The 15,672-nt window shown below is 51.7% G+C and overlaps 1 protein-coding gene across 1 annotated transcript; it reads left to right on the top strand.

The window, feature by feature from the left end:
• Nucleotides 1-4,885: 4,885 nt before the first annotated feature.
• On the top strand, nt 4,886-12,948 carry LOC141988457 (serine protease 27-like). The gene is made up of 6 exons (XM_074954249.1): nt 4,886-4,967; nt 8,975-9,001; nt 10,044-10,209; nt 10,727-10,998; nt 11,842-12,011; nt 12,587-12,948. The coding sequence occupies exons 1-6, from the start codon at nt 4,886-4,888 to the stop codon at nt 12,893-12,895; spliced, it is 1,026 nt and encodes a 341-aa protein (XP_074810350.1). The 3' UTR covers nt 12,896-12,948.
• The last annotated feature ends 2,724 nt before the right edge of the window (nt 12,949-15,672 follow it).

Below are 15,672 nucleotides of genomic sequence, written 5' to 3' on the forward strand. Positions count from 1 at the left end.
TATTATTGGCATTTGGGGGCATTAGATGGATGGATGCACGGATGGATGGATGGATAGAGGGGTGTGTATGGAGGTGGATGGTAGATGGTCAGGGATACAGGGGTAGATAGCTGGACAGATGGTGGGTGTGACAGGTACCCCCCAGAGTGCCACCTGGAGCTGAAGTATCACTGAGCCCTGGGTCCCACCAGCCTGGGCTCCCTCTCTCACTGTGCGGCCATGACAAGTTGCAAAGCCCTCCAAGCTTGCACTTTCACCAGCACATTCACACTGGTAGGGAGCCACCCAGCTGAAGTTACACGCAGGCTCTCCAACCACCAGCCTCCCAGCCTCAGACCCCGGAGCAGTACCGTCCTGCCCTGGTCAAACCTGGCACACTTGCGGTAACCAAACTGAGATTTTCCCCAGACACTGTAGTCAAACGCACACTGGTTTGCATTAAAACATAAAATAAGTTTATTAACTACAAAAGGATAGATTTTAAATGATTCTAAGTGACAGCAAACCGATCAAAGCAGATTACCTAGTAAATAAACAAAACCGCATCATACTAACACACTAGATAGGTAGGATGGGAATTGGCAAATTCTCATCCTGAGTGATAAGCAGGCTGGCAGATTCTTAAGGCACAAGCTGCCTTGGTTTTCCAACTTGGGTTTCCCAGGTTTTCATACACAGGCTAGAAATCCCTTTAGCCTGGGACCATCACTTCCCCCAGCTCAGTCTTTGTTCCTCAAGTGTTTCCAGGTGTGGGGTTGTAGGGAGAGTGAGGTCCCCCCATGATGTCATTTACCCCCTTTTATATCTTCTTCCCACTTGCTGGAAAGCTCTTTGCTGTGACCTGGGTCAAGCAGTTCCCATTGTGAAGGACTATCTCTGAGAGGTTTCTATTGCACAGTTCCTGGGGTAATCCTGGTGCTTCTGTGCCTTTCCTCAATAAGCCATTAACCTGGTTTGGCTTTTTTCACTGTTGTACCTGAAAGGCTGCTTGTGGGTGTTTTCAGCGTCACTTGTTTCAGTAACACACACAGAGCCCAACCTCATAATTTCACAGACGACGATAGCACATACCATCCAACGAGATATTAATGTCTAGCAGATCAAGACTTCTAGAATGACACCTCACACGGCATATATTGTACAAAACATATCCTAATTACATGACAGTGGTGAATATTGGGGGGGTCAGGGGGTCACAGTGGGGATAAGGCTGAATGGACAGATGTGTACAGGGATAGATGGGGTACTGGGAATGGACAGATGGATAGGGGAGTGGGCTTTGGTGGGTTAGAGCAGTGGGGGAGCTAGGAGCCAGAACACCTGGGAGGGGAGTGGGGTCTAGTGGGTTAGAGCAGGGGGGCTGGGAGCCAGGACTCCTGGGTTCTATTCTGGCTTTGGAAGGGAGTCAGGTGAGGAGTCAGGACTTATGCTGGAAGCTTGCCCCAAAAGAAGGGCCCCTGGATGGGGAGCTTATCCCTCTAATTGGGTGCCTCGCCCTGATGATTAAAGTCTTTCCAGGAAGCTATCAGGCAAACAAGGCCAGCCAGGCAGAGTTCCAGCACCCTGGCTCCCCTCTGATCCCCCAGGGAGGCCTTCCCCAACAGATCCCCCTCCCCGAGCCACCCACCTAGCATCCCCTGGCTCTTTTGCTATCCCACTGCCATGAATGGGGTTTTGGCTTAGGGGATGGTGGGGTTCCTTGAAATCCCTGGCAGGAAATGGCAAGGTTTGCAGCATCTCTGAAAGGTGGGGTCAGGGAGAATTAGATGGGTTTGTCTCCTCTGGGTCTCATGCAGCCCAGCCAGGAAGTGGTGATAGAGCCCAAGAGTCCTGGTTCCCAGTCCTCCCAGCTCTGACCCACTAGACCCCACTCCCCTCCCGGAACCAGGGATAGAACCCAGGAGTCCGGGCTCAAAGCCCCCCCAGCTCTGACCCACTAGACCCCACTCCCCTCCCAGAGCTGGGGAATCGCTTTAAAAATATCTCTTCTGTTTGCTGGAAAGCTGCTTAGATGTCTTCGTGACGTACATTGAGATAGTTCTCAGGAGTGACTGGAAGAGCTCTTTTGACCAAGTGATACTTGTGTGTTTAGTTAAATACCTGTCAATAAAAACAACTGGTCATTTTAAACAGTCTGGAAAAAGATCAGTTCCCCTCTAACTTAACGGGGTTTCACATCCTTTGTTACTGCCAGATCGCAGCCCTGGCAGGTTTCCTGTCTTTCACAGAGACTTCCAAATAACCTGCAGGAGTAATCCTGGAGTATTGTTACTGCAGAGTACCAGAGTATTATACTGCCCAGAAAAATATTATGCTATTCTACAGTAATAATCATAACAATTAGTAATACTGTTAAAGCATTAATACTGCGAGAAAGTACTCCGGTATTTTTCAGTAATAATACAATTAGCTGTAGTACTGCATGAAAGTACTCTGATTATTGTCCAGAAGTAATATCATTAGACTATTAGTACGGCACAAAGGTACTCTGGTGTTTCCCAATAATAATACGGATAGACTATTAGCAGTGCACACAGGCCCTCTGGTATTCTCCAGGAAAATACCCGGGAGAATCATAACTTTTGTAGCCCTGTTAAGAATATTAAAGTAAGAGTGAGTTTCCTGATGTATTGCTGTAAAGTAGCGGAGCACCGTTGTACAGTACTAACGCTTTACCTGGAGTATTACGGTAGTATAACAGTACTTCCAATAACGCAACTGGAATATTACTGGAAAATACCAACAGATTATCTACAAACCCTACTAAGAGAAATCCAGCACCAGTGGACTTACTGGTGTTCGGTTAGAAAATACCTGAGTCTTTTGTCTCTATGGCAAGTACCACAGCACTTGTGAGGCTCCTTTTATGAGTACTACACTAAGAGTGAGTTTGCTGGAAGTATTGACTGCATATATTTGTACAGTATCAATAATTTTATTGGAGCATTATGGTAGAATACTAAGGTATATTTTATAGCCCTACTAAGAGGCCTAAGGTGTTTAGCTGAGCATTGTCATGGAATACCAGACTGATAGTAGGTATGATATTAGTATGCGGTCTAGTAATGTAACTAGAATATTTCTTATTGAATACCAAAGTATTTTGTGCCCTATTAAGTGCCCCTGATAGTGAACTTACTGGAGTATTAAGGTGGAATACCAGAGTATTATTGTTCAGTACTATAATAATGTAATTGGAGTACTTCTTTACACTACCAGATTGTCTTTAGAGAGCCTATAAAGAATACTACAATATTAGTGACCTTCTGTATGGTACCAGTAATCTAACTCGAGTTTTACAAGAGTACTTTTGCATGGTACGACAATAACTGGCCTATTACTCAGGAATACTGGAGTATATTTTGTAGTCCTAGTAGGATTGCTACCATACTTGTCATCTAACTGGAGGATTACTTTAAAATATCAGAGGACTGTACCTTTTCTGCCACTGATTATAATATTGGACTGAAGCATACCAGAGTACATTTTAAAGATCTAAGAGTATTGCAGTACCAGTGAGTCTGCTGAAGTACTGCTGTAAAATATTAGTGTGCCTTTTGCTGTTGTATTGAGTATTATTGTACCAGTGAGCTTGCTGGGGTATTACTGTAAAATACTAGAGTATACTTTGTGGCCCTATGAGAAGTACCACAGTCCTGGCGATATTACTGGAGTATTACTGTAGAAGACCAGAATACCTTTTGCAGCTCTGTTTAGTATTATTCTACCAGTGAGATTGCTGGGCTAGTACTATCATATACCAGAGTATCTTTCACGGCTGTATTCAGAGTACCAAACTCCTGGTGATCTCATGACTTAAAATACCAACGTACTTTGTAGAGACCTATAAACAGTGAAAATACGAATGATCTTACTGGAATACTCCCATAGAATACAAGAGTACCTTTTGCACCTCTGTTGACTATTAGTATCAGTGAGCATGCTGGAGTATTACCACAGAATACCAGAGCACTTTTTATAGTCCTTTTAAGATTACAATACTATGGGTGATCTACCTGGAGTATTACCGTAAAACACCAGAATGCCAGCTGTACTTCTCCGAAGAGTGCCACAGTTCTGGTTATCTTACCGGAGTATTATAGCAGAATAGCAAGGAACTCTTGGTATCTCTATTAAAAGCGTTTATGTTATCAATTTGCTTGCTAGGCTATTACTCCAACATAACAGAGCACCTTTGGTAGTCACAGTTAGAATACCACAGTATTAGTACTCTAAAATACCACAATACCTTTTGTAATCTCAGTAATACCACAGTACTAATATTCTTCCTGCAGTATTACTGTAAAAATACCAGAGTACCTTTTGCAGCTCCATCGCATATCACCATACCAGTGAGCTTGCAGGAGCCTCACTGGGCTATACCAGAACATCTTCTTTAATAAAATAAAAAAATAAATAGTAATTAATACTATCACAGTCCTTGTATTCTTACCGGAGTATGGCTTTGAAGTGCCTCAGCACCTTTTCGCAGCTCTGTTTATTAATACTGCACCAGAGAGCCGGGTTATTATTGGCAAGACTTTGCCTCTGGCATCTCAACCTACACACTGGGGTCACCTGGGGGTGCCAGCAGCAGCAAAGGAAGGAGTCCGGGGAAGGGGGAAGAGTAGGGAGGAGAGTTGAGGGAACAGCTGGTTCACATCTGGCAAGCGGCAACAGGGGTGCTCGGGAAGAAGGCGGGACATGTGCCAACATCTGCTGAACCCGTTGGTCAACATTCTAGGCAGACTAACTGGCTGGATATAAATCGTGTTGGGGTGCACACCCTCTCCTGGCTGCGTGCATCGCCCGGTGGCCTGGCTGCCTCTCTCTGGGAGCTTTGGGATCCCCTTTGGGTTTAGTCATTGGTGCTGCTAACGAGAGTATGGAGGAGCGGCGAAGCAAGGCCAGCGGGCTGAGCTGGGCAAGGAGAATGGGGTGTCTGCTCCTGCTCCTTGTGCTGATGGGTAAGAAAGTCCATCGGACTGAGTGATCTGCCTACAGAGAAGGAGTGGGGAGGGGAGAGGCAGGACTCCTGGGTTCTATCTGCCACCCTGGGAAGGGAGTAGGGTCTAGTGGCCTGGAGGGGGGACCCAGGACTCCTGAGCTCTATCCCCAGCTCTGGGAGGGGAGTCTCATGGGCTAGCGCTGGGAGGCTGGGAGCTAGGATTCCTGGGTTCTATACCTGGCTCTGGGAAGGAGAGTGGGGTCTAGTGGTTAGAGCAGGGGGGCTGGGAGTGAGGACTCTTGGGTTCCATTCATAGTTCTGTGAGTAAAGGGTGGGATGTGTCCATTGTAGCTAAAGTATTCCCTGCACTGTGGCAAATCTGCAGCTCCCTGTTAAGTGTTGTTGCTGGGGCAGTTGGTCTAACTAACGTACTGCCTTGGCTGAGGGTCTAGAGAGTCAGGGTCCTGGTGAGTCTGTTATCCTTCTTCTGACGCTGTGTCAGCATCAATCACTGGTTGCAAAATTGCCATCAATTTGCAGTGTCTGGTTTGTTAAAATGTTTTGGTCAAAAAACTGCAAAACGCCAGGTCAAGTAACTTGTGATGGAAAAACCTGCACTTAAAAAAACCTTGTGATCCCAAAATTGCCACGGTCTGGGTTAAAAAATGCCAAACTCTGGGCAGAACAAACATTTCTGGAGGGAAAAAACAGAAAAATCGATGTAAAAAAATGTTTTAAAATGCAAAAATCTGTGTTGGAAGATATTTTCCCAGAAAAATCTGCCCGGGAATACTAAAATTTGGATAACAGCAATTGGGATTGAAAGGGGAACTGGTCAGAAAAATGGTTGTTTTGGGGGAAAAGCGGTAATTTGTCTAAAACACCAACTGAAATCTGGGTCAAACATTTTGGGGTCAAAGGCACAAACCTTGTGGTTGAAAGAGGACCCGGTCCAAAAATGCACAAATCAAAGACATTTAGTGCGGAAAAGAAGCCAAGATTTGTCCAAAAGTACTACGCTCGGGGGCAAACGTTTGAGCTGAAAACGTAGCTGGATCCAAAAATGCCATAATCTGGGCGACAACAAACAGTTTGTGCAAAAATGCAGCATGATTTTGGTTAAAATAACGCCTCCCAAAAGTATCTTTTTCTTATTTTGGCACCAAAATGGGTTCACTTGTAATAACTGTCCTAAATCTGTATCAATATCAAGCGTGCTCTAGGGTGGCTCGTTTCACATTTAGTTATTTCTCTGGCCTGTTTCATCTTTTGGTGGCAACCTTTACACTGAGTTTCAAGTCCAGTCTCGTTTATGCAGCTCCTCCCTGTTTAGAATCACCTGCAGATTTAAGTCAAAAGCTGGTTAAATGCAAACGCCGTGCAGCTGTTTCACCCCAGCCGAGCCATCCTTGTGGGCCTGTTGCCCAGCTGCCCTGCCCCTGGGGGGGCTGTCTTTCTCTCAATTTCTGCATACCGCTCCCCCCCATTTTAAGCCTCTCTCCTAATCAAATGAAGCAACTGGCACAAATGTGCCTCGGTCCAATATTTTAGTCCCATCACACCGGGCACTGCACAGACACACAGGAAGAGACAGTCCCTGCCACAAGCAGAAGGCAGCCTAAAGAGAAGCATGCTCCCCATTTTATAGATAGGGAAACTGAGCCCCAGAGCAAAGCATGGACTTACGCACAGGGAATCTTTAGCAAACCTGGGAATAGAACCCAGGAGTCCTGGTCCTAACCCCTCCCCCGGGCTCTAAGCCACTAGACCCCACTCCACTCCCAGAGCCGGGGAGAGAACCCAGGAGTCCTGGCTCCCAGCCCCCGCTGCTCTAACCCACCAGACCCCACTCCCCCTCACCCAGAGCTGGGGAGAGAACCCAGGAGTCCTGGCTCCCATACCCCACTCCCCTCCCAGAGCCGGGGAGAGAACCCAGGAGTCCTGCCTCTCTCCTGTCCTGAAGTGCTCCAGAGTTATGTGAGGGGACAAATTTCTCCCGTCGGTCTCTCCTCCATGCCCCCCAGCTGGTGCCCAACCTACCCACACACTCGGCGCCAGGTGAAGAGCTCTGCCTGCCGAGACCCCAGCGAGGCCGGGCAGGGAAGATAAGGTGGGCACCATCTTCGCGAGCGCCCGGCCCCCAGCCCCGGCTGCGACCAGCCAGCAGAGCTCCACGCCTCAGGGGGAGTTCTGCGGCTGGTCTGTGTAATTGGCTAATGAGGTACCGCTGTAATTCTTAACGAGCCACTGCCCGGGCAAGCCTGGCAAAGGGCAATGCCAGTAATGCGGGTCGTGCGGATGGAGTAATTGGGTCTCAGGGCGCTGGCAGGGTGGGCAGGAGGAGACATGATACCATGCTAGATGGGATCCTGGGTCTGACCTGCAGTGGCCGAGATGGGGGTGGGACACCAGGGTAGATGGGCTTCTGGGTCTGATCTGGGGTGACAGGGATGGGGGCAGGATACCAGAGTAGATGGGCCTATGGGTCTGATCTGGGGTGGCAGGGATGGGGGTGAGATACCAGGATAGATGGGGCTATGGGTCCGATCTGGGGTGACAGGGATGGGGGTGAGATACCAGGATAGATGGGCCTATGGGTCCGATCTGGGGTGGCAGGGATGGGGGTGAGATACCAGGATAGATGGGGCTATGGGTCCGATCTGGGGTGGCAGGGATGGGGACGGGATTCGAGGATAGATGGGGCTATGGGTCCTATCTGGGGTGACAGGGATGGGGACAGGATACCAGGATAGATGGGACTAGGGTCCTATCTGGGGTGACGGGGTTGGGGGCGGGATACCAGGGTAGGTGGGCCGCTGCGTCTGACCTGGGGTGGCAGGAAGGATTAAGGACACCGGGGTGTGGCTAGCCCAGAGATGCTGGGCCGGGCCTGTCGCCAGATCTGTTACAACACGAAGGCAGAGCCGCATTCCGCGGTGCTGGAGCTCCCTGCCTCGATCTTTCACTTCCTTCTCCCTAATCCCAGGTAATTGCCACCCCGTAATTAAATACGGGAACATGAAGCCAGCTGTGATGCGCCCGCTCGGATCCCATCACGGCCTTGGAATGTGGATCTGCCTCTGGGAGCAGCCGGGGAACAGCCCTAGGTCTGAGACCCTCAATCCCAGAACCGTCACAGGGGGCTGAATCTGAGGCAGGGAGCTGCACGGAGTCTGACCAACGTAGTGGGGCTGTCTGAAGTCTGCAGAGAGCATGAGCCGATTGCTCCAAGAAGCCCAGATCGGAGCTGGGTGGGAAACGGTTTCCTGCCCCTCAAATATGTTCCAGAGTTTTTTCTCAGCTGAAATTGGGCTCAAACGTCAAAACCCTGACGATATTAGGGAACAGAAAAAAATATTTTTCCCATATTGGGTCAATTGAGAAGTTTCTTTTCGATTTCCACCTTTTTCTGAACTTTTTTTCTCCCCCTCTTCTTCCCCCCGGGCTCATTTCCTTAAATTTCAGAATCAAAATCTCTTTGAGGCAGGAATTTTTCTGTTCAAAAATGTCCAAATCAAACTTTTTGGCTGGCTCAAAAGACTTCCCCCCCGGCCCCGCACCAACTTGTTCTCAGCTGGGGAAATTTGGCCAGTCCGCCCCTGTTTCACGAAGAGTTCCCGTTTCGACAAATGGGCATATGTTGATGGGAAAACACTCAAACGTCTCCAGCTAACTATTCAAAAGTCAGATGGCAAATAAAAAGAACCCCACAATTTATTAGTTTTAAAAATCTCTTGATTTTTATGAGCTCGTCCTTGCCTGGGGACCTGGCTCGTGATTTTGAATACTTAAGGCCAGCAATGTTTTATTGAGTTGGCTATCTGCGAAAGGTGGAAGTTAGGAGAGAATGAACATCTGGTGCTGAGATGCAGCCACTTCTGGGGTGGAACTGGGTAGCATAGCTAGTCTCTCTGCCACCCCCTGGTGGTGGACGGGAGAAAGGACCCGAGTGGAATCACGATTGAGACTGCTGCATCGAGGCAGACCCTGTGGCTCTCCCTCTGACCCTGTCTCTTTGCATTTCAGGTGCCCAACACAGCGAGGCAAACGGAGGTGAGTCTTGAGCCACTCTCAGCAATGCCCACGCCCGGTACCAGCCCCCCAGCAGTAGGGTTGCCAGGTGTCCAGTTTTCGACTGGAACGCCAGGTCAAAAAGGGACCCTGGTGGAAGAGGCCAGCAGGTTCGACTCCTAGGCTGGAGGACCACGGGGCTCTGCACGCTGCCTCTGCCCCAAGCACCAGCACCCCACTCCCATTGGCAGGGAACCATGACCAATGGGAGCTGGGGGGCGGTGCCTACAGATGAGAGCAGCACGGGGAGCCTCCTGGCCCTCCTGCCTAGGAGCTGGACCTGCTGGCCACTTCTGGGGTGCAGCGCGGAGCCAGGACAGGCAGGGAGCCTGCCTTAGCCCCGCTGCACCGCTGACCGGGAGCCGCCCGAGGTAAGCCCCTGCCTCACGCCCCAACCCCCTGCCCCAGCCCTGAGCCCCCCCCAGACCCAGAGGCCCCTCCTGCACCCCAAACCCCTCATCCCCAGAGCCTGCTCCCCCAGCCCAGAGCCCTCACCCCCTCACACACCCTAACCCCTTGCCTCAACCTGCAGCTCCCTCCCTCACTCCAAATCCCTAGGCTCCACCCCCGAGCCTGGATCCCCCTCCTGTACCCCAAACCCCTCATCCCCAGCCCCACCCCAGAGCTCACACTCCCAGCCAGAGCCCTCACCCCCGCCTGGCCCCCAACTCCCTGCCCCAGCCGGGAGCCCCCTCTCACACCCTAAACCCCTCATTTCTGGCCACACCCCAGAGCCCACAGCCCCAGTTAGAGCCCTCCCGCCCTCCCAGCCACACCCCAACCCCCTGCTCTAGCCCAGTCAAAGTGAGTGAGGGTTGGGGAGAGCGAGCCACGGAGGGAGGGGGAATGTAGTGAGCAGGGGCGGGGCCTCCGGTTAGGGGCGGGGCAGGGGCGGGGCCTCTGGGAAGGGGCGGGGCGAGGGTGTTCCGTTTTGTGCGATTAGAAAGTTGGCAGCCCCACCCAGCAGACCCCGGGGCGAGCCGATCTCGGCCAGGATCCTGCCTTACGTCTCCTTTCTCTGCAGTCTGCGGGAAGCCGCAAATGAACCTGAACCGGATCGTGAAGGGGCAGGACACGGTGGAGGGAGAGTTCCCCTGGCAGGCCAGCATCCAGTGGAAAGGAGTCCACATGTGCGGGGCGTCCCTCATCAATGACGAATGGGTGGTGACGGCTGCTCATTGCTTCTACCAGTGAGTACAGGGGTTCTCGAGCCCCAGCTGTGCCGGGGCCCCTCACTCCCGACCCCCAGCCCCCTGCCAGCCCAGCCTTGGGCCCCCCAGCCGTGCCGGGGCCCCTCACTCCTGACCCGCAGCCCCCTGCCAGCCCAGCCCTGCCCCCCCAGCTCTGCCGGTGCCCCTCACTCCTGACCCGCAGCCCCCTGCCAGCCCAGCCCCATCCCCGCCCTGCTGGTGCCCCTCGTTCCCAACCCACAGCCCCCTGCTAGTCCAGCCCTGCCCCCCCAGCCCTGCCGGTGCCCCTCACTCCCAACCCGCCACCCCTGCTAGTCTATCCCTGCCCCCCCAGCCCTGCTGGTGCCCCTCACTCCCAACCCACAGCCCCCTGCTAGTCCAGCCCTGCCCCCCCAGCCCTGCTGGTGCCCTTCACTCCCAACCCACAGCCCCCTGCTAGTCCAGCCCTGCCCCCCCAGCTCTGCCGGTGCGCCTCACTCCTGACCTGCCACTGATGCGTTTCTCTGCCCCGAACCAGGGTCCTGAACCTGACCCAGTACCGGGTGGTGCTGGGGGCCCACCAGCTGTTGAACCCAGGCCCCAACTCATGCGCCTGCCCAGTCCGGCGCATCATCACCAACCCTAGCTACGCCGGGCAGACCACGAGCGGAGACATCGCCCTGGTCCAGCTGGCCAGGCGGGTGAATTTCACTAACTACATCCTGCCCATCTGCCTCCCGGATGCCTCCGTCCACTTCCCCCCAGGCAAAGTCTGCTGGGTGACCGGCTGGGGCCACATGCGCTCTTGGGGTAGGTCGGGATGGGACACCCAGGGCGGGGATGGGTCCTTGGGGTAGGTCTAGGGGAATGCAGAAAGATGGGAGGGAGGGAGGTATGGCAGGGGTCAGGCGATCTGGAGGACTAGTGATGGGGGAAAGAAAGAAAGAAAGAAAGAAAGAAAGAAAGAAAGAAAGAAAGAAAGAAAGAAAGAAAGAAAGAAAGAAAAAGAATTAGGAAAATGAAATAAAAAGAGCGAGTCTGACCCCTAGTGTTAAAGGAGGGGACAAAGAGCGAATGGAAGCATTAACAAAAAGAGAAGGAAGGAAGAGGGGTGGAGCTCACACAGAGAAGTACAGAGTGTAAAAATGAACGAAGGAGCCCTCGAGTGAAAGACAGGGGGCATGGCAGAGAAAGCGAGAATGAGACAATGAACGAAAGAGTGAAAAAGCCTTGGCCATAAGGGGAGGGCAACGAGAGACCAAAAGAATGAGAGAAGGCCAGGAAAAAGGAAGACCAAACCCTGCGGTTGCAGGAGGGATAGAGAGAGAAGGGAAGAACAAGGAAATGAAGGAAAGAAAGAAATGAACTGTAAAGTAGAAAGAAAGAAAGAAAGAAAGAAAGAAAGAAAGAAAGAAAGAAAGAAAGAAAGAAAGAAAACTCCTGGGTTCGAGGGGGGTTAGAAAGACCGAATGAGAATATGAATGGAAGAACGCGTGGAAGAGCCTTGGATTTCATGGGCGGGCCGCGGGAGAAGGAACTCCGGAGCAGACAAAGGCAGAATGGGGGGTGCTCTGGGGAGGGCAGTCCAGCGCTGCCCCCCGGGGGCCGGGCTGAGCCCAGCACCTCACCCCCAGCTCTTGCTGCCCCTTGCAGTGGACCTGCCCTCCCCGCAGACCCTCCAGAAGGTGCGAGTCCCCATCATCGACTCCGAGACGTGCAGGAACCTGTACCTCACCAACCTGCAGAACACGCCGCCCCACAGGAATATCCAGGCTGACATGATCTGCGCCGGTTACGCCGAGGGCAGGAAGGATGCCTGCAATGTGAGAGCCCCCTGGCCAGAGAACCCAGGAGTCCTGGCTCCCAGCCCCTCCCCCCCAGCCCTGCAACTCCCTAGACTCCACTCCCCTCCCACAGCCGGGGAGAGAACCCAGGAGTCCTGGTTCCCAGACCTCCCTGATCTGACCCACTAGCCCCCACTCCCCTCCCAGAGCTGGGGAGAGAACCCAGGAGTCCTGGCTGTCAGCCCAGGGAGCAGGCTGGGGTGGGGGGGGGGGGCAGGGGGAATAGGCCCAGGGTCCCATCCCAGAACAGGTCACAGCTACTCGACAAGGCCTGGGTTCTGTGCAAGCAATCTCTTTGCAGCATCACAGGGCCACTGTTATCCACCTGCCAAGCCCCACCCCAGAGGTGGTTGCATTTCAGAGCTGCCACCTGCACAGAGCCTCCTGACTGAGACTGGGGCCCTTTGTGCCAGGAATTGCACAGACCCCGACTGAGATCAGGGGCCCGACTGAGATTAAGGAAGTCTGTGGCATAGCTCAGAATAGACCCCCCCCTCCCCAAACCCCTGGTTCCCAGCCTAGGGCACTAACCCTGCTCTCTCTCTGCTCTGCAGGGTGACTCTGGCGGCCCTATGGCGTGCATTGTGGGTGATGTCTGGGTGCTGGCTGGAGTCGTCAGCTGGGGCGAGGGCTGCGCCATCAAAAACCGCCCCGGGGTCTACAGTCGCCTCACCTCCTACCAAAGCTGGATCCGGGAATATATCCCCAATCTGGAGTTTGTCAAGGAGCCCAAAGGCCGGGGATCCCGTGCTGTGGCAGACCCCAAGGGGCAAAAGCACCCTGTCGCTGGCTGGCCCAGCCAGGCTGCCTCTGTCGTTGCCAGCACCCTGCTGCTCTTGACCTGCCTGCTGTATCTGATTTAAAACCAAGGGGGGTGGACAGAGAAAAAGAGAGAATTCCCCCACTCCTCTATCAAGCTAGAAGGAAAAGGAAGAAGGAATCTATATCTCTGGTCCAGTCTCCCCAGTGTTGGCTACCTAAAGGCCCTGGGTTTTAGCATTCCCTTTGGGAAAATATTTTAAATGTTTAAAAACTAAGGAAATTCCCAGACAAAAAACTTTGTGAAACACTGTAAACGTGTGTATATTTCTCTGCAACTACAGCAAGGGTGCCGTAGGCATGAGGGGGTCAACCAGTTGTTCTAGGTCTCTATCTTCATGTATATATTTAGGACTAGGGAGTTTAAGATCGAACAAAACAACCTTTGCTGATCATTTCAGGAGGTCATAAATGCACAGGGCCCGATAATCAGCGTCTGTTTTTGCAGGGTGGGTGAGATAACTTGGGAGGAGTCGCAGAGGTTTGGGCTGAGGGTGAAGGTAATCAAAAATGTTTTGAATGTTGCTAATTTGACGACAACATGTCAACATTTCTGATTTTGATCAGGGAACGATTGGGAGGTATTAATGCAGTCAGACAAGGCCCGGGGAAGACCTCATCTCAGTTCTGGGTGTGCTTGGTTCTGGGCACCCGCGTTAAAGACAGTGGGATTCAGAGTTGGACAGGGGCAGAAAAGGTCTTCGGGGACAGTCAGGGGATTGGGAAGCCAATCTTATGAGAAGAGACTCGGAGAGACTGTCTTTTTTCGCCTAGAAAAACAAAGACTGAGAGGGGACCTGAGTTTGGAAACACTGAAAATTTGAAAGTTGCAAATGTTGAAAATTGCAAATTTAGATGAGGGAAATGATAGGAAAAATACCGACATAAATAAATAAAAATGTTTTCAATTCTCCTCTTCCACCACCACCGTCTTTCGACCAGCAATCTGGGTTACAACCCATAAGAATAAGAATTTTGTTTGCTGTTATGGCCAATTTGAAGTGGAAGTCTCTTTCCCTAGGTCGAATAACCCCCTATATAAATTTGAGGGGATATTTGCAGGTTTATATTTACGATGGATTAATTGATGGCATTTCTCGCATGAACTAGATCTAAAAATCATAAACCACAGATATTTAAGTACTGAGATAATCTGTGTAGCTTTGTGGTGTTTCCACTAACGACTGAAAACTGTGAATGAGCTTGCACTCAGATATTTTGATATACGGGAGTCGTCTGGTAGCTGGACACGACATTGATGGATAAATAGAGGTGTGTTGATAAACATGCCAGCATTACGGGTATTTGTGGAAAAGGTAGGAGTTTCCCGGTATTTCAAACATTTAACTTTATTGTTACTTTAACTATTTCAGGCCTTGCAGATGTTTTGTAAGTGAATTGGTTACGGCTTTAACAAAGTATTTTTGTCTGGGAATTTCCTTCGGTTTTGTGATCTACAAAGACTTGATGCCGTTGGTTATTCTTCTTCTTCTGATGGAGCGAATATTTCGCTATCAGAGATGCAGTAGCTTGTTTCAGTCACACAGAAGACAATGCAGCATTCCGATATTTTGCCCCTGGAGCATATGATTTCTTTGGTCCAGAGATGTTTAGCAGATGGAGGTTGCAAACTCTGACGGCTCTGCCAGTGGGGAAACGTGACCTTCTCAACTACTGTTCATAAACTCCTTCGACCTAGCTGGTTGGACAGGACGTGGTGACCCTGCAGGCAGAATTTCTGGGACCCTTGGGCCAGAGAGATTAGTCTCAGGGAGCTTGCATTCTTAAATGAAGTTTATAAACTCCACATCCTTGGATTGACGTTCTCAGAAGGTTCCAAACGTGGCAAAAGATAATGGGGACAAATGAGTCTTCCCTCGCTGAGTGCCGATCCAGACCCTTCTCACCACTTGTTTAACAAAGGCCCAGATCCTCCAGGGAGCTGAATTTCAATGGGATCTAGGCACCTTGATACCTTTTCAGGATCTGGGCCTAGGAGTCTGAGCCGAACGCCAGAGAAGCCAATGGCTCGTCACCATTGATTGGGCCTCCAGCTCCACTAAGGGGTGGACAAAGGAACTGTCTCAGTTTGCAACAAGGGTTGGATATCAGGAAAAACTTTCCAGATCTAAGGCTAGTTCAGTGCTGGAACGGGCTCCCTGGGGAGGTGGGGGAGGCCCCATCACTGGAGGTTTTTAAGAACAGGTTAGGCAAACACCTGCTGGGGAGGGTCTAGGTTGACTTGGTCCTGCCTCAGCGTGGTGGGACCGAACGAGATGGCCTCTTGCGACCCCATCCCGCCCCCCACTCCAGTGATTGGCACCTCCAAGTGAATTGTTCCTAGAGAGGAACCGAGTTGTTTCTCCACCTTCGGAGCCCACCTCCGAGCCACCAGCTGCGGCTCGCAAGCCTTTTATGTTGTTAAACGTGTCCAACAGGCATTCTGGATACGCTCAGGCCTGGATTCTTCTCTCTAAGCCAATAAACTCCTTTCATCCCAAATGCGGCCTCTCTGAGCTAATAAGCGAGGGAAATGAAGTGCAGCTGGGAGGCGTCTGTTCCAGATGTTCGGGAGAAAGCGGTGAGGGGCAGGGGAACGCCGGCTTTGGTTTCTGGGGGCTGCCCTTAACATTGGTCCAGTTTGCACAGTAGCCACAACACAGAGTAAGCAGACATGGGGCGTGCAACGCAGCCTAGATGGGGGGTCTCCTTTGGGGAGCAGATGGGCCCAGGACGATCCTGCCAGGGGTGTGGAAGGGGGGTGGGGGAGGTGGGCCCTGGTGGGGCATATTTATGGCAGCTGGGGGACAAGCTGAAGGCC

Source organism: Natator depressus, chromosome 6 (genome assembly GCF_965152275.1).
Source record: "Natator depressus isolate rNatDep1 chromosome 6, rNatDep2.hap1, whole genome shotgun sequence".
Lineage (NCBI taxonomy): Eukaryota > Metazoa > Chordata > Testudines > Cheloniidae > Natator > Natator depressus.

Coding starts and splice junctions, on each gene's coding strand:
- LOC141988457 (XM_074954249.1), top strand. CDS start 4,886: ATGGAGGAGCGGCGAAGCAAGGCCAGCGGGCTGAGCTGGGCAAGGAGA. Junction 10,210..10,726: donor GCTGCTCATTGCTTCTACCA/GTGAGTACAGGG, acceptor GCCCCGAACCAG/GGTCCTGAACCTGACCCAGT. Junction 10,999..11,841: donor GGGCCACATGCGCTCTTGGG/GTAGGTCGGGAT, acceptor TGCCCCTTGCAG/TGGACCTGCCCTCCCCGCAG.